The 21,128-nt window shown below is 41.3% G+C and overlaps 1 protein-coding gene across 2 annotated transcripts; it reads left to right on the top strand.

The window, feature by feature from the left end:
- The first annotated feature begins 224 nt into the window (after positions 1 to 224).
- ABHD13 (abhydrolase domain containing 13) lies at positions 225 to 20,081 on the top strand. 2 transcript variants are annotated; one of them, XM_059143712.1, is made up of 3 exons: positions 225 to 493; positions 5,818 to 5,967; positions 15,035 to 20,081. In XM_059143712.1, exon 3 carries the CDS (start codon positions 15,055 to 15,057, stop codon positions 16,066 to 16,068), a length of 1,014 nt encoding a protein of 337 aa, XP_058999695.1. In that variant the 5' UTR covers positions 225 to 493; positions 5,818 to 5,967; positions 15,035 to 15,054; the 3' UTR covers positions 16,069 to 20,081. The 2 variants fall into 2 exon arrangements, with proteins under 2 accessions (XP_058999695.1, XP_058999694.1); XM_059143711.1 differs by lacking the exon at positions 5,818 to 5,967.
- Positions 20,082 to 21,128: the final 1,047 nt, after the last annotated feature.

Genomic DNA, 21,128 nt, shown 5'->3' with positions numbered 1-21,128 from the left:
TTAGACTGTGTCCTGAAGGGAAGTCTGGTGCGTTACCAACACTCACCCTGAGGTCCTCGGATGAGGCTGGAAGGCCTCCAGGGACCCCGGGCGCAGAAGCCACCGGGGAGCGACCCGCGAGCTCCCCCACGCCGAGGGCCGGGCTCCAAGGTATCTTGTCCGCGCGGGCCACCGTCGCGGGGACTCCCCCGACTGCGGTTTGTGCGCATGCCCGGGAGGGCGGGTCGGGTTCCCACTCGGGGGAGGAAGGCGGAGAGGAGAGCAGGTGATGTGGGAGCCGGCGGGGACATTTGCCGGCGACACCGAGCGTGGGCCGGAAGTGGAGGAGCCGAGAGCGGCGCCGCAAGCGCTCCGGGCTCGACCGTGGCGACGGCGGCGGCCCCGCGGCTGGCGGAGGACGATGAGGAGCGACGGAAGCCGCGCGGGGGGACGCTGCTGCGCGGCGCCGGGTTCCGAGTCCGCGGCCGACTGCGCAGCCTGCGAGCGGGTCTAAGTAAGTGCGGGGCGCGGCCGCCGGGCCCGGGGCGCTCCCGCCGGGGCAGGGTCGCGGGGGGCGGCCGGCGGGGCCTCCCCGGGGCTGCGCGACGCGGACGGGGCCGGGCGAGGGGCCCGGACGGAGGCGCAGCGGGGCCGCGGGCGCGCCGTGACCGACGGCCCCGGGTGCCGTGCGGCGACCGGCCCCGGAGCCGGTGTCCGAACCCGCGCCGCGGCGCTCCCAGCGGCGCCCCGGGACCGGTACTGGGGGACCGCGGCGCCCCGCCCCCACCCCGGCCTCCCCCGCCCCGAGGCGCCGCGCGCCGGAAGGTCGCCGGCTGCTGGGGCGCGGGGACCCGCGGGTGCACGCGGGCAAGTTTGGGGCGTCGGGGAAGCCGCGCGAGCGCACCCGGCGCGGCCGGAGCCCGTCGTGCTGCGGCTCCCCGCGGCGTTTCTTATTGTGCAAAACGCATCCGTGCTGTGCCTGCCCCGGTGTCCTGACCCCGCAGCCCCGCTGGCTCTGCGGCCGCTCGACGGAGCTTTGCCGGGGGCCGGTCGCGGAGTGAGACCCGCGAGAGCGGACGGGCGGCGAGCTCGGGGTTGGGTCCGCGCGGAGCCCCTCCCGGCTTCGTCCCGCTCGGGGTCGTACTTGTGTGTGTGCGCGCTCACACGCGTCGCGTTTTCTGCGGGAAAGTCCGATTTCGTTTCAGGAAGGAGCCGTTGGCTGTTCCCGGGCGCTGTCCTCTCCCCGGGGCCGACCCGGACCCCCGGCTGCTCCGTTCGGTACCTGTGCAGCCTCGCTGCGCGCCCGGCACGGTCTGCCGAGAGCGTGGGACCCAGTGGGTGCCGCCCCGGCCTCGCGGACGGCCCGCCGGTGCGAGACCGGTGCCCGGCCCTGCTGCGGCAGCCAGTGCCCCCGTCCGCGTGCGGGCGCAGAGCGTGGGGCGGGCGCCCCGGGCCAGGGCCAGGGCCAGGGCCAGGGAAGGCTTTCTGAAGGAGCTGCTACCCGAGCTGGGTTTTGACAGAACAAGTAGGGCATTGCCCGAGTTATTTCCTGTGCGCAAGGACTCAGGTATTCTCCGGTGAGTCGTACCCATTATTTAATGCAAGTCTAGCAGGACCTGTAGCTGTGCTTAACTTTCACTCACCCTGCTCTGGTGGATCATAAATCACTTTAAATTTTGTTTTGTAGAAGCAGCTGCAATAACACACTACCTATTACATTGATCCCAGCAGTGTTTCAATTACACGTTTCATCTCGCCCTTATCTGTGCGGAAACATGCATTTAGAGAAGCTAAGTGAGTAGACGAAAGTCACCCAGGTAATAACAGACCAAGCTGGAAAACGTCTCTTTCCACTGCGTGGCACTGCCGCCCATTGGTCGTTGATCTGAGATGGTGCCCTACCTCCCCATCCTGGGGCCCACATGCCTTCTCAGACACACCTCCAGCCCCTTTGCCCTCTGAGTGACAGCATTTAGGAACCAAGTTGTTCTGGGTTAACAGTATCACTTAGAGATAGGTTTTCCTATGATCGCCCGTCTCTTGTTTCTCATCTCAGGGGAATCTACTCCTGTGTCTCTGTCTTTCACTCATTTAGGACTCAGTGATAACTCAGATTCTAAAATCTTTCTAGTTCTTGTTTAATCACCCCAGGAAGGCCTGAGGCCCATAGATGCCCTTCTTAAATTGAGACCAAAAGAGTTTCTAGTTTTTCTAATTCTTCTAATTAAGATGATTTTCCCTCAAATGATACACTTCATAATGAATTGTTATATTTTGTTACCTTTTCTAATATGTCTTAACTCCTACAGCAGTACGTTCTAAAGTTGCAGAGGTGTATTTCTAGCGCTTGAACTAAATGCATTAATGAGGTAGCCTGAGAATCATTAGAAGAAAATAATTTTTAAGTTTCATCCATCTAGTTAATATAAAGTGGCTAGAACTGTACCCGCTTCATAAGTTGGAAGTGTTTTGAAGTTCGTTATCAGTCTTAATTTAACATTACTATTTGCATTTTTAGCCTTTGTGAATCTTTTTAAACAATTTTCTTCCTTGTAGCTATTTATAATCTCAGAACAAACTGTGATTGGCTTGCATAGTGACAATAATCTGTCATCTTTGTTCTGTCAGAGTTGACTGTATTTGCCAAGTCTCTCATGTTACAAGTAAAGCCGAAGCACACACATGCTCTCCGTGTGGCTGTTGGTACATGTGTCTGAGGTTTCTGCTCAGGCGGGTTTAAATCCCAGTTCGGAGCGCGCTCTGAACGATTCGGTTCCTATCCAGCATTTCTGTAGGTCGTTGTTGTTCATTTGTCCCCGAGGACTATTAATACCCCCTTTTTCATTATTGATGACATGTGGGTACCCATTAGGGAAGTAGATAATTCATTGTGTGGTGTCTCCCGCACACTGATAGCTGCTTGTGTTTCCACGTCCGCTGTGCGGCTGCCATGGTTTCTTCGCTTCTCCCTGCTTAGCAGAGAAGGAGATACGTTGATGTAGGAGGGTTGAACCCGAGTGCTGTGGTACTTGAAATGTGATTGGAAACTGAATTCCCTCAGAGTAGCTGATGAGCAGCCTGGGACCCTCCTGTCCCTTGTGATCTGGCCGTTAACAATGACACATGGATTTGATGTCTGTGGTTTCCGGCCTTCACGTGAACCCGTTCTGTCACTTGGAGGTATGCTTGTTAACAAATGATGAGTTTTTATTTTTAAACAAGCTGTTCCCAAAATTACCAGTTTGAGATAGACTTAGGGGCCTTTAAAAATAATAGTACATTCATGATTGAGGACTTTCTCCATGGCATGTGTGTAATTGGTGACCCTTCAGTCAGTGTCAGGGGGAATTTCTCTTTCACGGACTGGTAAACATCTTCTGTACTTTTCAAAGATCTTGGACTGTTGGCAGAATCAGTAAATCACTACACACTGTATAATACAATGTAAGCACTCGCAATTAAAATAATCAAGATAGTTAGCATTTACTTTTTTGTATGAGAATTCCAACTTTTATTAAAATATGATTTTAAGTACGATTGAAAGAATAACATATTTGTCTGATCTACTCTGCTATTGAGGCAGTGATAATTAAAATGTATTCATTCCCATAATTTAAGTTTTAGTTCTTGATTTATTTAAGTTTTCTTTATGATTTGGGGATAAAATATAGCTGGATAGAGAACTGATCTGAATAGATTACAGACTTCAGAGGGAAGTGATAATATCTCTTGGCAAGGAAAAAGTTGATGGTGCTTGTTACTCTAGACTTGAAATTAATCTTTAATGTAGCACTTGCCATTGTGTCATTACTTTTTATTGGAGAGACTAACCCGAGTTCCATTAAGTAAAGCAAAAACAAGACATTTCAGAGTTCATGAAAACTCATGGTAGTTCCCTGTATATTCCTGACTCTTCTTTCTCCCCTCTCAGTAATCACGTACTCCTAAAGCATGCTGTGTTTTATGTGAAGGTTGCTCCGCCAAAGTCATTTTCTACAACTTTAACTCTGTGTGCTTTAAAAATATGTGACTTTGACAGTAGTGGTCTGGGAAGGAGACTAAAAATGTATGATGAATAAAATACCTCACAAACCCTAATTGAAATATAAAATCACTGTGTCTGTGCACATTGGAGATTTCTAGAGACTCATTTTTAATCTTGGTGCATACTTAGCTCGCTCACTAACTTTTCAGTTACTCATTAAAGTCATATAACTGGGCCCTCCAACCTTCTACTGTACTAGTTAACAAAGACTATTTATAATCTAGTGCTTATTTTCCAACTCTACCTTTACTTTTTCTCTGTCACCCATAAAATAGAATTTGTGAGATCTTACGGATTATTCAGGTAAGAGCTCCCTTCTCCAAATATGGGAACCAAGACCCAAGGTAAAAAAGTGATATGTGGGAATACCCATTCAGAATGAGTTGCCATATTTAAATGTGGACTTGCGGGGCACCTGCGTGGATCAGTGGGTTAAATGTGAACTTGGCTAGTGATCTGAGAATGTGTGAAGCAAGAGTCACTGGGTACAAGCCTCGCCTGGAGTGACATAGAACTTTTGCCTAGGCAGAAAGTTCTCCCTCCAGAGTTTGCCATCTGTCTTCTAGTTTATGATCCTTGGGAACCTAAAGAATGCTAGGTGTTTTTATTAAAGATATTTCTCTTCCAGAATCTAGCAAGTTTTAGCAACCTGTCTATATTATAAGACACAAAATATTTAAATTACTGTAGTACATTGTTCTTTTGGGGGGGAAGGTTCTGGTTTTATTTTATGTTTTTATTTAATTCCAGTAGAGTTAACATACAGTGTTATATTAGTGTCAGGGATTTTTTTTTTCAGGGGATGCAAAAATAGTTCATTATTCTCAGTCAGCATGATGCAACACATTAACAAAGTGAAGGATAAAAATCATAAGATCATTTCAGCATTCAGAAATACCTTCTGAAAAAATTGGACATCTGATTTCATGATAAAAACTGTCCACAGAGTGGGTATGAGGGATCTATTTCAACATAATGAAGGCCATACTATATTAAACTTACAAGTAACATCCTACTCAGTGATGAAAGACTGAATGCTTTTCACCTAAGACCGGAACGAGCCAAGGAAGTGCTCTTGCCCCACTTTATTCCCCTAGTTCTTGGAAGTCCCAACTGTAGGAATCCACTTCGATGTGGCCCCTGCTCTCCCTTCGTTGTGGAGTTTATTCTGTCAGTCTTCAAGTAGATTTCTGAGGTATTTAGGATGATAGTTATCTAGTTATCTAGTTCTCCCCTATAGTACCTCATTCTTAATCTGAAGGAGTCAAGTTTCTGGAGGAAAAAGACAGTAAGGTTGTATAGTTAGACTCTCCGAAACAGTGGTTTTCAAACTTTCTGGTCTCAGAACCTCTTTACATTGTAAAGAATTATCAAGGATGCCGAAGTGTTTCTTTATATGTGTACTCTAGAGAGAGATATTTACTGTGTTAGAAATTAAAGTTGGGAGTTTTTAACGTATATAACATTTTAAAATGGCAGTAAAAAGTTCATTACGTGTTAATATATTTTTTGTCGAGAGCAGCTGTTTTGAGGAGTATGGCATTGTTTTACATTTCTGTAAATATCTTTAATGTCTGCTTAGCAGAAGGTATATTATCATGTTTCTGTATTTATTCTCCGAAGATAGGTTGTTTTAGGTGAACTGTGTGAAGCAAATCAGGTTCACACAAAACTTGTAAAGAGAAGAGTATTACAGATGTTCTTTGATATTGGTCCGATACTCAACAGGTAGTAGTTTCTTTTTTCTTTTCTTTTCTTTTTTTTTTTAAAGATTTTATTTATTTATTTGACAGAGAGAGATCACAAGTAGGCAGAGAGAGAGGAGGAAGCAGGCTCCCTGCTGAGCAGAGAGCCCGATGCGGGACTCGATCCCAGGACCCTGAGATTGTGACCTGAGCCGAAGGCAGCAGCTTAACCCACTGAGCCACCCAGGCGCCCAACAGGTAGTAGTTTCTTAAGGGCTGGTTACATTGTGGAATCTGAAACTTGGATCAAAGAACTTTTGTCTTTGTTACATTAAAATCCATAGGTTTGTCTTATAATGGACTGTTACTTCTGCTTGATGTGACAGCATTCATTGCTCATTTGGAACATACTTGTTTGCTGTGTTGGGCAGATTCTTTCAAATGTTGGTAATCGAAAAGGTTATCAAATTGCATTTGCTGGTACCATCATTACCGTGGTGCCAGCCGGAAAGCCTCTGAAGTCATGGGAGGCTATTGGCAACTTCACATTCGTTTTCCATAACATGTCTGCAGGCACCGAAGTCTGAATAGCCATAGTTTGTCAGTGGTCTTTTTAAGTAAAATTGTTGTCACCTAAAAAAAGCAGCTAGTTCAGCTCTCGACTCTGAATTTCAGTGCAGGGCCCTAGGGTTTTTTGTGTCCTCTCCATTTTGTCACACATTCATCACACAAAATGTTAAAGATGTATACTTATTGGCTATGATATAAGTAAATTAATAATTTTTACGACTTTTTCAGTGACATTCTTAAGTAAAACTGACTTTTGGCTCCTTTCCTGGAGTTCGTGGGGATAAAGAAAGGCTCTCCCAGGCTCTTGCCTCTGGGTGGCGCTGCCTTCGTTGTTGCTCAGGCGGCTGCCGTTCTCCCGCAGTGGTTTCCTACAGTTAATGCCGCAGTGAAAAGGCAAATCGTGTCTTAGTGCCATTATAACATGGATCTTGAAGATACCTCAGAAGGGTCTTGTGGCCCTTAGGACTGTGCAGTGCAGCCACTGGCGTAGAAAGGTCTGAGGCCTAATAAGGACCTTAAAGATCATCCACTTCGACTGCTCTGATTTCCTGGACACTGATTGCCAAGTATTTACTTAGATTATGCTTGAATACTTCTAGTTCCTGAGAACAATTGTGCTCAGTAATAAAAATAAGTGGCATAGATAGCCATTTGATGGCAAGTAAGAGAAATCCTTAAACGTGGAGTTGTGCTTTGTCCTGTTTTTAAAAGTTTGCGTAAATCTCCACTTGGTTTCTGTAAGTAACCAAGCATGCTGAAATGTAGAGATTACTCAAATTCTGTTGTAAAGGACACATAGTTGCTGTATTTAAGGGCAGTTGTGATCTTTGATTGTCTTCGTGTCCTCTGTGATTAGATCGGTGTATGTTAGACATGTGCTGTGACGTGTGCCCCTGAGTAGATCGTGAGTCACTTGAGAGTCACATGAGGTAGGATCTGCATGTATTTGTGGCGTTGTCTTTCATCTTTAAGTAGCAGGTAGGATGCCCTGGAATCTGCTGGGCCTGGGAAACCAACTCTGGGTCCGCTCCAGGGGCCTGGGCTGGCTTTGAGAACCTCTACGGGGGTTTGTGCTTGTGTTCTGAGGACTCGTGTCATTGACCAGGGGCGTTACTTTGGTACTGGTCTCTCTCTCTCTTTTTTTTTTTTTTTTTTTTTTTTTTGAGCATCAACTTAGACAATATTTATTTAAATAAAATGGAACCATTTGCAGTTCTCCCAAGTGCATATAAACGAGGGGGCGCCTGAGGTGACTAATGGAGGTCAGGTGAGCGCTCCTGTCACCGGCTCCGTGACTTATACCCGCTCACGCTGCAGCCAACGTGATGGTTCTGACAGCTTCACGGCTTCAGATCGTTTTTATTTTTAGTCTTAAATTGGTGACTGTGTACTCACGACGGTCTAACATTTACAAACCTGAAGCACATGGAGCACTAAAGGTGAATAAAACAAGTTAATGAGGACCATACATTCTCCAGGGGATCATCCCAGGTCTGGGGCTTCTGTTCCTGATTAAAGTGCTTCTGTAGTACATCAGGATGTGGCTGGTACTTCAAAACTGTTCTTTTAAAAGGAAAATGATCGTATCTACTTTATCTAAACATTATAATAAAAATTAGTAGTGCTTCTAACAGATTTTTTTTTTAAAGATTTTTATTTGAGAGAGAGCGAGCAAGGGAGAGCGAGCTCCTGCAGGGGCGGAGGCGGAGGGAGAGACCAGCAGGGTCGGAGGCGGAGGCGGAGGGAGAGGGAGAGAAGCAGACTCCCTGCTGAGCTGGGAGCCTGACTTGGGGCTCGGTCTCCTGACCCGGCATCAAAATCAAGAGTTGGGGAGCCTGCTTCCTCCTCTCTCTCCCTGCCTGCCTCTCTGCCTACTTGTGATCTCTGTCTGTCAAATAAATAAATAAAATCTTAAAAAAAAAAAAAAATCAAGAGTTGGCCACTTCATCGACTGAGCCACCCAGGCGCCCCTCAATAGATCATTTCTTGAGAAGTGCGTAGTAATATCCGTTTGATGACTCTGATCACTTCATCTAAATAAAAAGCACGAGATTATTTTTAATGTTGACTTTTTTCATTCAAAGTTAAGACCTGTGCATGTTCTAATGATGTGCTCATTTTTTGAAACTGTCACACATTAATTAAATTTTAGTTTACACGTTATTATATATTGAACTCCAGGATTTCACCTGTGTTTTTTAAAAAAGTTATTTGTTTGCACACCATGTGTTTTTTTGTTTGTTTGTTTGTTTGTTTTTAGTAATTGACAATAAAACATACAAAATGTGAGGGGAGGAGAAAGGATGTGGCTGTTTGTAGATACGTTTGAGGTGTCAGTGAGCATCAGATACTCAGGGAATAGATAAATTGAGATTGGAGATGCAGTAGACACAGAGAATTGAAGTAAGTTATACACAAGTGTGATAGTTTGAGCCATGAGAGAGAATGAGATCGCTGAGGGAGGGGAAGTAGATAAATGGACAGGACCTGGGAAGATTCCGACTTTAAGGGGTGTAGCAGAGGGAGGAACACTGGGATTTGGGTATACTGGAAGCCAAGGAGGAGTCAGTGTCTAGTGCTGCTGAGGATTGTGGTGTTGCAGTGTGAATTGAGAAAAATCCATTGGATTTATTAGTAAATGAGGTTTACTTTTTTTTAAATTTTTTATTTTTTATTAACATATAATGTATTCTTAGCCCCAAGGGTACAGGTCTGTGAATCGCCAGGTTTATACACTTCACAGCACTCACCATAGCACATACCCTCCCCAATGTCCATAACCCAACCACCCTCTCCCTACCCACCTCCCCAGCAACCCTCAGTTTGTTTTGTGAGATTAAGAGTCTCTGATGATTTGTCTCCCTCCCGATACCGTCTTGTTTCATTTTTCCTTCCTTACCCACCAAACCCCCCATGTTGCCTCTCAAATCCTTCTTATCAGGGAGATCATATGATAATTGTCTTTCTCTGACTGACTTATTTTGCTCAGCATAATACCCTCTAGTTCCATCCATGTCGTTGCAGATGGCAAGATTGCATTCTTTTGATGCCTACATAGTATTCCACTGTATACACCACATCTTTATCCATTCATCTGCTGATGGACATCTAGATTCTTTCTATAGTTTGGCTATTGTGGACATTGCTGCTATGACCCTTTGGGTGCACGTGCCCCTTCAGATCACTACATTTGTATCTTTAGGGTCAATTGCCAGGTCGTAGGGTAGCTCTATTTTCAACTTTTTGAAGAACCTCCATGCTGTTTTCTAGAGTGGTTGCATCAGTTTGCATTCCCACTGACAGTGCTCCGCATCCTCGCTAGCATCTGTCCTTTCCTGACAATTTTAGCCATTCTGACTGGTGTGAGGTGGTGTGAGGTTTACTTTTTATGAGAGATCGTGGTGAAGGTTCATGCACCAGGTTCTTAGACACTAAGTAGAGAGTTTTTGGAGTGGTTAAAGCCACAGGTAGACGAATTTGAGAGACATTTGACATGTGAGACCTTGTGTGATAGCGTAGCAAGAGCAGAACTGAGAAATGGGAATAAGTCAGATATTTAAATATGGGCATAAGGTTAAAACATAATAATGTAGAAGCATGGAAGATGAGAAGATACTGGTTGACTGAGTTTCTGTTATCTGTAGGTCTGATGCTCTTTCCCTCTCAGCAACCCTTCTAGTTCGTATAAACTTTGGTTTAACTTTGCATATATAATCTCATCATCTTTCTTGGTTGTTCAGTATACGAAGGTGATATCAGCAAATGCATTTGAGCATACAGAAGAACCTGGCAGATAATGCATCTCTTTTGGCAACACATTTCGTAAATTTAGCATCACATTTCATAAATGTTTTGCCCCATAGATGCCCCCATAAAATGTACAGTCGCCTTGTTTATTGTCCATGACCGGCAGCAGTGGTCTTGGGTTCAACTGGATATTCACGCTCAAGACCTGAGAGGCCATACCTGTCTTTCCCCTTTTTGAAAGATAGAGGATACAAACGCAGCACGTCAGCATCAGGTGCATTGTTCCCCAGTAATAGCTAAGGTTAGAGGAAAGGTGACATGGGCGGGAGCACGTGCCACCCTGACTTAGCGGCTTCCTGCTCCGTGGGAGAGAGTATCTTCTGTAACAGCACCAGGGCATCGCATCCAGGTGCAAAGAGCACACCAGTTCCAAGTCCAGTCCCCACGGAGAGAAGGCTTTCTTTTTGATTCCTACGGGACATGTGTAGCCCTACTCAGTGTTTGCTCAATCCAGGTGTAGCTCACCACTAGGGGTCAAGTTTACCACACAAAATGTTGCTTTGAAAAAGCTGGCATCCCACCTTCATGAGGTTTCTAGGGAAACAGTACTAGAAGGTTAACCAGAGGTCATTTTTTCATGCTGGAGAAGAGGTTTTGTTAACCCTTTACTCACACTAAGTTATTGACAAAATACGTGGAAAACTTGTGTATCACTAGCTGTATGATCTGTGAAGTGGACTGTATTAGAGGCACTGTTCATTTTCATTGCCTTTCATAACGTCTGGGTCTACACGAAGTTGTTTTTACATGCCAGCAGATGGCTCTAGTAATTGTATTTTGCCGATAGTTTTAATACATTTAGGAAATTTAAAAAGTCCTTCCATATATTAGGCTTGCTTGCCTCAATTCTTAAGATCATAGAAGTGTGTGCTCGCTCTCTCTCTGTCAAATAAATAAAATCTTTAAAAAAAAAAAAAAAAAAGAGACAGCATACACACTTCAGAGCAGTTTTTATTCACCTGTCCTTAAAGTTGATTTCCATTTGATATTCCTCCAAATGGACTGACTTCGATTCTGTCTTCCACGGTTTAAGAATATAAGTTTATGTTGTTTATCACAAAGTCATTTAGTTAAGGTGACTTTTCAGGACTGCTTTGTGGAAAACTGCAAATTTAATTCCTCTTATTTCTAACCATAAGTAAACTCAAATATGCCATCTTTCTGATGTCCCGTCTTAAATATATATATGTCCAGTGCTCAGAATACAGTTATGTTTCCTCAGAAGTCTAATAAGTTACTGAAACAATCCAGTAATAAGGTATATTACTAGATTGTTCATTCAAAAAATATTTTAGTCTTGAATATATGTAAAGTGGTGTACTACCCAGTAGGGAATAGAGTAGTGAAAAAGAGAAAGATAGTTCTTAGGCTTATAGATTTAAGTTCAATATTTTATGTTGAAATTAGATATTACAGAGCCTGCTTTAAAAGGATAATTTTTCTAAGTTTGAATAATTGAAAATTGTAACTCTTTTTTCTATGTTTTTTATTTATTTATATATATGAGATAGTGCGGTAGTTTTTGTTTAATTTGAAAATTGGTCAATTCTTGATTATCCAGGATATAGGGGCCCTTATCAAATTTCTAGATTTGCTTGGTACATTCAGATATTGATGCTAATTTGAGTAGAACATGCTTAGGAACATAGTAGTACAGCTAGAAATACGAGTCACAAAAGCAAATACAGTTAACATATTTCTATAGCATTTGTAAATGCTTTTTAAATTAGTTTCATTTGGTAATGCTGACCGGCCTTATATATAGGCATTTTAAAAATTCTCATTCTACTGAAAAAGAAATTTAGATTGGAAATAAGTGATAAACATAAGATTATTCAGGAAATACATGGTAGAGCAGATTTTTTTTTTTTAAGATTTTATTTATTTATTTGACAGAAATCACAAGTAGATGGAGAGGCAGGCAGAGAGAGAGGGAAGCAGGCTCTCCGCTGAGCAGAGAGCCCGATGCGGGACTCGATCCCAGGACTCTGAGATCATGACCTGAGCCGAAGGCAGCGGCTTAACCCACTGAGCCACCCAGGCGCCCGGTAGAGCAGAATTTAAGTGGATGAAATTTTACTGTGTATTTTTCCTACTAAATCTCCAAATAAATGGTACTTTGAGTTACTCCTCTCTCTGATAACTGTCATAAATGATTGGCTCTAACCATGAAAAAGATAGAAAAATTGTTCACAAAGAAATTTCTTAAATGGTATCTTATTTTCCAAATAGTGCAATGCTCTAATATGTTTGTTTTTTTATCTCAAACCCTGTTAATCCTAATCATTACACACACACAAAAGTTTTATTTTGATGTAAAAAGTTAATGCTGGTGTGTTTTTGCATTTCTCCAGTACACCTGTTGGGTACAAATGACAATCATTGGTATCACTTATAATGAAAAGTTTAAGTGGGCCAGATGTGTTTGTTGAGACGTATCCGCTGTGTTGAAGGAATATAGAATAGCTCTGACTGATCTGAGCGCTGTAGATAAATTGCTGTTATAGGTTGTAAAGGCATTGATTGATTACTGATCTGCAAAAAGTTGTCAGATTGAATGTAATTGGATTATTTGGCTGCTATAATGCAACCACTTTCAATCTGGTTTTTAACCAGTTCTTGATATCTGCTGCTCAGGGATTGCTGCTTCTACAATAGTTAAGCTTGAATTTTTCTTTTACCTCACATACCTGCTTTTCTCTGGCTTACCACGGAGCTCATTGTAATAAAACTTGCTACAACTGGGTGGCAGTGTTGATTTCAGAGAAACTTCAGAAAAATGTCCTGTTGTCGGTGTACATTCACAGTCATTTGGATAAGAACTCAAATTTGAAAGTCTGTGTTTAGCGAAGTAGTGTAAAGTAGTGTTTGGTGAGATAATGGTAAAAATCAAATTTGTTAAGTCATCTAACTCATCTTTATAGCCAATCCAATTTAACTTGGTTTTATGATTTTTTTTTTTTTAGTGTTTAATTCAGTGAATGAAAATGTCACATTTATTAGCTTATGGAATACAGTAAAATTTTAAAAAATCAGTCACTAACATTAGATTCAATAATAACCTCTTTATGGTAGTTTTATTAGTGAGTAAAAGAGAATTTAGTATTTTTTTAAGAAGAAAATATTCAGTGGGGGAAAGGTCAGTTTCTTTAACAAATGGTGCTGGAAAACTGGATGTCCACATGCAGAAGAATGAAACTGGACCCTATCTTTGACCATAAACAAAAATTAACTCAAAAAGGATTGAGGACTTTTAAGACCTGAAACCATAAAACTCCTAGAGAAAAACCTGGCCATAAGCCTCTGACATCTGTCTCGGCAAAGATTTTTGGATCTGTGACATCAAAAGCAGGGGCAGCAAAAGCACAAAATAAGTAAGTGAGCCTGCATCAAACTAAAAAGCTTCTGCCCAACAAAATGAAAAGACAGCCTACTGAATGAGAGAATATATTTGCAAATTATATATCTGATAAGGGGTTAGTCCCCAAAGTATATAAAGAATTTACACAACTCAGTAGCAGCAAAGCAAACAGTATGAGTATGAAATGGACAGAAGATCTGAATAGACATTTTTCCAAAGAAGACATACAGATGGCCAATAGGTATATGAAAAGATGTTGAGCATCACTAATTATCAGGGAAATACAAATCAAAAACCACAGTGAGTTATCCTCTCGTTATCTGTCAGAATGGCTGTTACCAAAAAGACGAGAAATAAATGTTGGCAATGATATGGAGAAATGGAAACCCTTGTGCCCTTTTGGTGGGAATGTAAACGGTGCAGCCACTATGAAAGATAATATGGCGGTTCTTCAAAAAATTAAAAATACAACTACCATATGATCTGGCAATTCTGCTTCTGGCTATTTATCCAAAACCACTGACTCAAAAAGATATGTGGACCCACATGTTTATTGCAACATTACTTACAACAGCAAAGATATGGAAACAACCTAAGAGTCCTGTTGGTGGATGGATGGATGGGTAAAGAAAATGTGATACATACAGACAAGGAAAATAAAAAAGAAGGAAGTCTTCCAGTTGTGACAAAATGGATGGACCTGAGAGCATTGTGCTTCCTGAGCTAAGTCAGAGAAAGACCAGAAAAAAACAAACTGCAAAAACTAACCCCTCTCCCACACCCAAAACAAAACAGAACCCCCAAGCCCCAAGTTTAACAGATACGGAGAACAGATTGTTGGTTGCCAGAGTCAGGGATGGATGAATTGGGTGAATGTACAAACTTCCAGTTGTAAAATAAATAGACATGGGGATACAATACACTGTTTGACAATTATCATTAATACTGTATTGCTTATTTGGAAGTTTTAAGAGAGTAGATCTTAGAAGTTCTCATCACAGGGGGAAAAAAAAATTTCCAGTTGTGTGTGGTGACAGATGTTAGCTACTTACTGTCGTGATCATTTCCCAAAATATATAAATACTCTTATTTTGTACACCTGAAAATAATACAGTGTTACATGTCAGACGTCAGTACAAAGAAATTTTTTTTCTCAGCCTACCTGGCTCACTGGTGGGCACACAAGGAGCTTTGGAATCCTGCTGGTTGGCCTCTGGCCTCTTCTGCCTGAGAAGCTGGGAGCACAGCTGTTGACTTACGCCCCCGAGCCTCCCTTCCCTCATATACAAATTTGGGAACATGGCCTCAACCGATTCTTCTGTCAAATCAAGGAGAATGCCTTAATGAAAGTACCAGGCAGTAATTAAGCACTTTTTTAAAAGAGGAGTATCATTTGATAACTCTGTGTTTCATAAATACAGCAGTGGCAGGAGAGAGGAGACTGAGGGGACAGAAGCAGCAGGGGAATCCGGACAGCAGTGGGTGGGCCCTTTGAGGAGTCTCCAGTAGCATAATTTATTAAATCGTGAATCTGACTTTTTAAATAACGTATGTCGAATTACTGATTCTCTCTCTCTCTCTCTCTAGGATACTTACGGAGAGTGGCCATGGAAAAGTCCTGGATGCTGTGGAACTTTGTTGAAAGATGGCTAATAGCCTTGGCTTCCTGGTCTTGGGCTCTTTGCCGTATTTCTCTTTTACCTTTGATCGTGACTTTTCATCTGTACGGGGGCATTATCTTACTTTTGTTAATATTCGTATCAATAGCAGGTATTCTATATAAATTCCAGGATGTATTGCTTTATTTTCCAGAACAGCCATCTTCTTCACGCCTTTATGTTCCCATGCCCACTGGGATTCCCCATGAAAACATTTTCATCAGAACCAAAGATGGAGTGCGTCTGAATCTTATTTTGATAAGATACACTGGAGACAATTCGCCCTATTCCCCAACTATAATTTATTTCCATGGAAATGCAGGCAACATAGGTCACAGGTTACCGAATGCGTTGCTTATGTTGGTGAACCTCAAAGTCAATCTTTTGCTTGTTGATTACCGAGGCTATGGGAAGAGTGAAGGAGAAGCCAGCGAGGACGGACTCTGCTTGGACTCCGAGGCCGTCCTGGACTATGTGATGACTAGACCTGACCTTGACAAGACAAAAATTTTCCTTTTCGGCCGTTCCTTGGGAGGAGCCGTGGCTATTCACTTGGCCTCTGAAAATTCACACAGGATTTCAGCCATTATGGTAGAGAACACGTTTCTAAGCATACCGCATATGGCCAGCACTTTATTTTCCTTCTTTCCGATGCGTTACCTTCCTTTGTGGTGCTACAAAAATAAATTCTTGTCCTACAGAAAAATCTCTCAGTGCAGAATGCCTTCTCTTTTCATCTCTGGACTCTCTGACCAGTTAATTCCGCCAGTGATGATGAAGCAACTCTATGAGCTGTCCCCGTCTCGGACTAAGAGATTGGCCATTTTTCCTGACGGGACTCACAACGACACGTGGCAATGCCAGGGCTACTTTCCTGCCCTCGAACAGTTCATCAGAGAAGTCCTCAAAAGTCATTCTCCGGAAGAAATGGCAAAAACTTCCTCTAACGTAACAATCATCTAATGTTGTTTCTTTTGATTCATGCACTGTATTTTAATTTGTGCAGAATGATAAAGAATGTTCCTTCCTAGAAGTGTGTTATGTCTGTACTTGTCTGAAGAGTGACATTAAACTTTGAATGGACTTCAGTGCTCCTCTGAGATGATCCAAATAGTTTTTTACATTTGAAGAACTAGAATTCTTGGGATTCTTTCATACATTTTCATCCAACCTTTCAATGTGGTTATGTACCCATACCTTTAGTTTAATATGCCAGTGTAATAGCATATTGTATTCAAAAGTTTCTTGTTGCCTACGTGGTGTGCCCTGTGTGACACTCGGGTTAATGGCGGGGTGCGGAAGGAGAGTCGTAAGCGAGAAACCTTTGAGTATTCTGCCTTTAGTAAATACCGGGACAATCATGGTAAGCAAACGTAGTCTGTTAACTGCATTCTTCCCCTTACCAGTTAAAATGAAATGCATGATGGTATTTTATTCCTTGAATTATGCAATGCAATGTTTTTAATGTAAATACTACCGGTCATATACCAATGTATATGGTAACCTGGGTCATATCTATTTTTATGTAAACTCTATTTTGTTCTTGGCAAGAAGTGAAATTGAGGCCTGTGTGCAGGTTGCCATTGACTTTTGCTCTGGTGAATGCTGAGATCCAGCTTTTTCTTACAAATAAATGGGACCCCATTTTTTCAATATAAATGTACCGTGTTTTGTTAGGTACAGTCTGGATCATGGCATGTAAAAATAGAAATTTAGAATTTTACTGCAGCTTTGATGTGCATATTTGAACTTTTTAACATTTGTAATTTTGGTGGCAAAGAGAATTTTAGCTTCTGTCAATTTTGTACGTCTACAGCTAAACCACTAATAGCAGTCATAATGACAATTAGAACTTGTTTAAGAATTAAATTAGCAAGTCTTACATTACATGATTGTACATACTATTTTACAGAAATTCCCACATTTGATTTTTTTAAGTCCAGTATCTAGGTATATCTAGCCCACTAAAGTCAAGGTATCATTTATTGGACTTTCTGAAAATAAAAGTTACAAAAACAAAAGCAAAAAAGCTGTTCTTTGGTTTAATGTTCCAGTTGTTACGATAGCATTGAACGACAGTGTCAGGAAGTCTTATTTATTTCTCTCCTACATGTAGGAATGTGGGAGTGAAGGAACTATAGAACTTTTTCTTACAGAACCTACTACCAGATCTAACAATTAAGTGGCTATAAGTGAGAAATAGCATTTAGACATATAGAAGAGTAAGAAAAATCTTACTTAAAAAAAAGAGCCCCTTTAAACTTGCAGGATTTACCTTAAAAAATATAAGCTATGAGGTATTATTGTGCTAAGTTGTTTCAAGTCGTCCTCAAAAATTAGGTGTAATTGAGCTCTGTCCATTACGTTACGTCAGCTTTAGCATACCATATTTTGAATATTTCAGCTATATTTATTGGCTTTGTGCAAGTAGCTAGAGCAGAGAAATAATGGGTCAACGTTCTTGACCTTAATTATAAAATCTTTCCATGGAGATAGGGCTAGAAATACTTTGCCAAATAGCATTCTTATTCACTTTATGTCAGTATTCAGAAAAAAATACATTCTAGCAACTGTGATTGCTAAAGGATGCTGTTTTTCTATAAATTACTGTTAGAAAGTCATGCTTTTCTAAAAGTTGGTAATCCATATCGTGGAAGGTGTATTTTTATGTATAAATTCACCACGATTAAAGGATACTTTTCATCTTGTCAGTCATTGCTATGTAGAATGATTATCCTAAATAGTAACGTATTAAAAAGAAAAGAGTTAATACAACAAATGTAGTGTCCTTAGACGTGAGCTCACGTGGCACATCCGAGATGTGTATCATTCTCGGAAGCTTGCAGAGCACTCTGTGTGTTCCTGTGATGGCTCCGTCTCCTGCTTGGGGAGGGGCTTTTGGACTTCAGTTGTAAATATTATGCTGATGAAGTATAAAAGCTTTTTCTTCACCAGTGATTTGTTCTTATGCTGCTTTTGGTTGTTTGTTTCCTTTTTTAGGGTTTATAAATATTTGTTTTTGTTTTCCCTAAAGCTAGGATTTCAAAAGTCCTAAAGTACTTGTGTCCACCCCCACTTTCATTCCCTTGGGATTAAGGGGCATTTCTTCCTGCGGCAGAGGGAAGAGTGTGTTCCGGGTTGTAGTACATCTTTCCTTCCTGGCTTCTGTATTTGAGATGTCCTTAGATGGGGAGAGGGGGCCCATGAATCCCCTGGCATCATTTTTTCAAAACGTATCGAATCTTGTGGCCAAAACAGTTAGTCTTAATCAGATGTGACTTCTTCATGGGTCACTCCTTCATTTGGACCCATGTCTTAGTGGGAATAGAGGTGTTTCTGCCTTGTGTATTAATTTCTGGCTCGTTTTGGAAGAGCGGCTCTAAGAGATGAGGAATGAATTTTAAGTTATTAAGCTGCTATAGTTTTGGAAATCCTAGGATGATTTTAAATACGGCAAAATACAAATTGTATTTAGATCAAAATTCATGATTTTAAAAGGGATTGTTGGGAGAGGGGTGAATGGCAAAAAATACTAAAAAGGATTTGCAAAAGATGGGGAGAAGAAATTTGTGACAGGCGAGAGATAAAAGATACTAAATGAATAGAACTAGCTGGAAAGGGAACGTGATCTGGTTCTTGAGTGTAGGTCCAGGAAACGATTAACTGAATAGGTCGGCAAAAAGGATACCTCATGGTGCAAAACAATACATTTGTATGCAAAGCGTCTCTAACCAAGAAACTGACTGGAGCACCTGATGTTGCAAATAACTTTGTAAAATTGATATTTTTACTGAAATGGTATTTTCAGTTTTCTTTTTACTGGGCAACTTAGCTTATTTTTTTCATGATGAGCTGTGGATACTTGGTGATTACCCAAATTCCAGCTTTGGTGATATGTCAGTTACATTCTTGTGTTGAAAATTCATACCACCGGATGCTTTTTTATATTCATCTTTTATTTTTGTAAGATTTAGTTTGAGGTGGAAATAGGTTTGTTTGGTCAAATTACAGAATGAAGGACACGTTCAGCTTTATATAAATATTCTCACAATCTCAGTTTAAGGACAGTTTTTAGCATTAAGTCCCTTTCTTCCTTAAGGTTGGGAAAAAATAAGGTAAACTTCTACCTAGGATGTCACAGAAGTCACTTTTAAAATTAGATCATGATTGAGATATACTGAACTCTTGCACTGACCTCCCCTTCTCCGTTTTTCCTATTACGTTTGACAAAATAATGAAGAGAAAAAAAAAAAAAACTGTGAGAAATATTCGTTATAATGCTTTCAGATTATCCACTTAAATTTATGTATTTTCATATCACTCAGGTAAAGTTGGAAATGACAGAGCACAGACATCTATTTTTTAAATCAGTAGGGTAGAAAATGAAGAGCACTTCTGTTTATTTATATTACCATATATGCACATCATCTAAGCTAATCAGAAATAATATATTCATTTATATAGCAAAATGAATGCATTCATCCTAACGACAGTCAACACATTTTTGCCAAAAGGCACAAATATACCTCCATTTATATTTTGTATCTAAAAATGTAGTTTAAAAATAGGACTACGTATAAGAGACACTTTTTTACAAAAAGTGCCATATGCACACAATGTAACGGGGATGAGTGTGTGGTGTTCAACATCATTTATGACAGTTTCCGTCAGTACAGTGAATACTGGAAAGTCAAGTTGTTTTTGACTTATTCAAGTATATCCAGGATAAAATAAGTTAACCCAGTTTCATGATGTAAATCATATTTTTGTTATTTGCCATATTTTATTTGAAGCAGTAATACAATTTTATGACTCAGATTTGAATGTTATCGTACACGATGTGCTGGCCATGGCAAGCAAACATTTACATTTGTTTTTTTTTTTTACAATAAATTTCATTTAGAATATACTTTCTATTTTTCTGTACTGACATATGCAATAAATTGATAACATTAAAAGTTTGATTAATGTCTTAAGATAGTTTGTATTCAGTCTTTTTTTTTCCCCCAGTTTTCTATTAGCCTAAATTATATAGTAGGACATTAAGGTTTCCTAAGGGTTAAATAAAATTTCTGAATGCATAATGAAATTAATGAATTTTTATTGTTGTAATGGTATGGTTGATAAGTAGAAGTGAGATTTATATTCTCTTCGTATTATCTTCCCACAGAAGACATTTCATGTAGGCTCATAGTAAATATTTTCTTTTTTTTCAAAGGTTTTCTTTTTCTCAGTTTTTTTTTAAAGATTTTATTTATTTGAGAGAGTCAGAGACCGAGAGCACAAGCAGGGGAAAGGGCAGAGGCAGAGGGAGAAGCAGGCTTTGAGCGGAGCAAGGGGCCCCTTGTGGGGCTCAGTCCCAGCACCCTGGGATCAGGACCTGAGACGAAGGAAGACGTTTCACCGGCCGAGCCTCCCAGATGCCCCGTGAATATTTTCTCTATAGGAACCGCTGGTGATTGAATAGGCCCCAAAGCATTTGATGAGTTAAATGAATCTGGGAATGAATACATTTTAACTACTGATAGTCCTATTGCCTTCAGATCTCACAAAGTGCTTTCTCACGGGATTCTGGTCCTTTTTCCTCCGTTACTATGGGGTTGGGGGTGTAGGACGATGTAAGATGGCCTGATGCGTGTTCAGTCTTGCAGAGTCTGTATCTTGGTTTCTCTGACAAGAAACTCACACGCTCCAGTAGTGTCAGAACCAGTTGGATGATAACGAAATGTGTGACAGACCATTTTAAACGGCCCCTATGAGTCAGGGTGAGGAGATCCCTTATCGGAGGCCACCGTTCCACTGCAGATGTGGTGGGAGAGGCGATCTCCCGTGTACTTTCCTCAAAGACTGCTGACCTGAATCCGAAGAGAAAGTAGTTTGTTTTTTGTTTTGTTTTTTTTTTTTTTAAAGATTTTTTATTTTTATTTGACAGAGAAAGACACAGTGAGAGAGGGAACACAAGCATTGAGAGAGGGGAAGCAGGCTTCCCGCTGAGCAGAGCGCCCGATACGGGGCTCGATCCC

This window comes from Mustela lutreola, chromosome 13 (assembly GCF_030435805.1).
Source record: "Mustela lutreola isolate mMusLut2 chromosome 13, mMusLut2.pri, whole genome shotgun sequence".
Classification (NCBI taxonomy): Eukaryota; Metazoa; Chordata; class Mammalia; order Carnivora; family Mustelidae; genus Mustela; species Mustela lutreola.
Note: the sequence above shows the minus strand (reverse complement) of the source record. Positions and strands in the feature narration are given on the sequence as shown.

What these genes read in the sequence shown, in the direction of transcription:
- ABHD13 (XM_059143711.1), top strand. Translation starts at nt 15,055, where the DNA reads ATGGAAAAGTCCTGGATGCTGTGGAACTTTGTTGAAAGATGGCTAATA.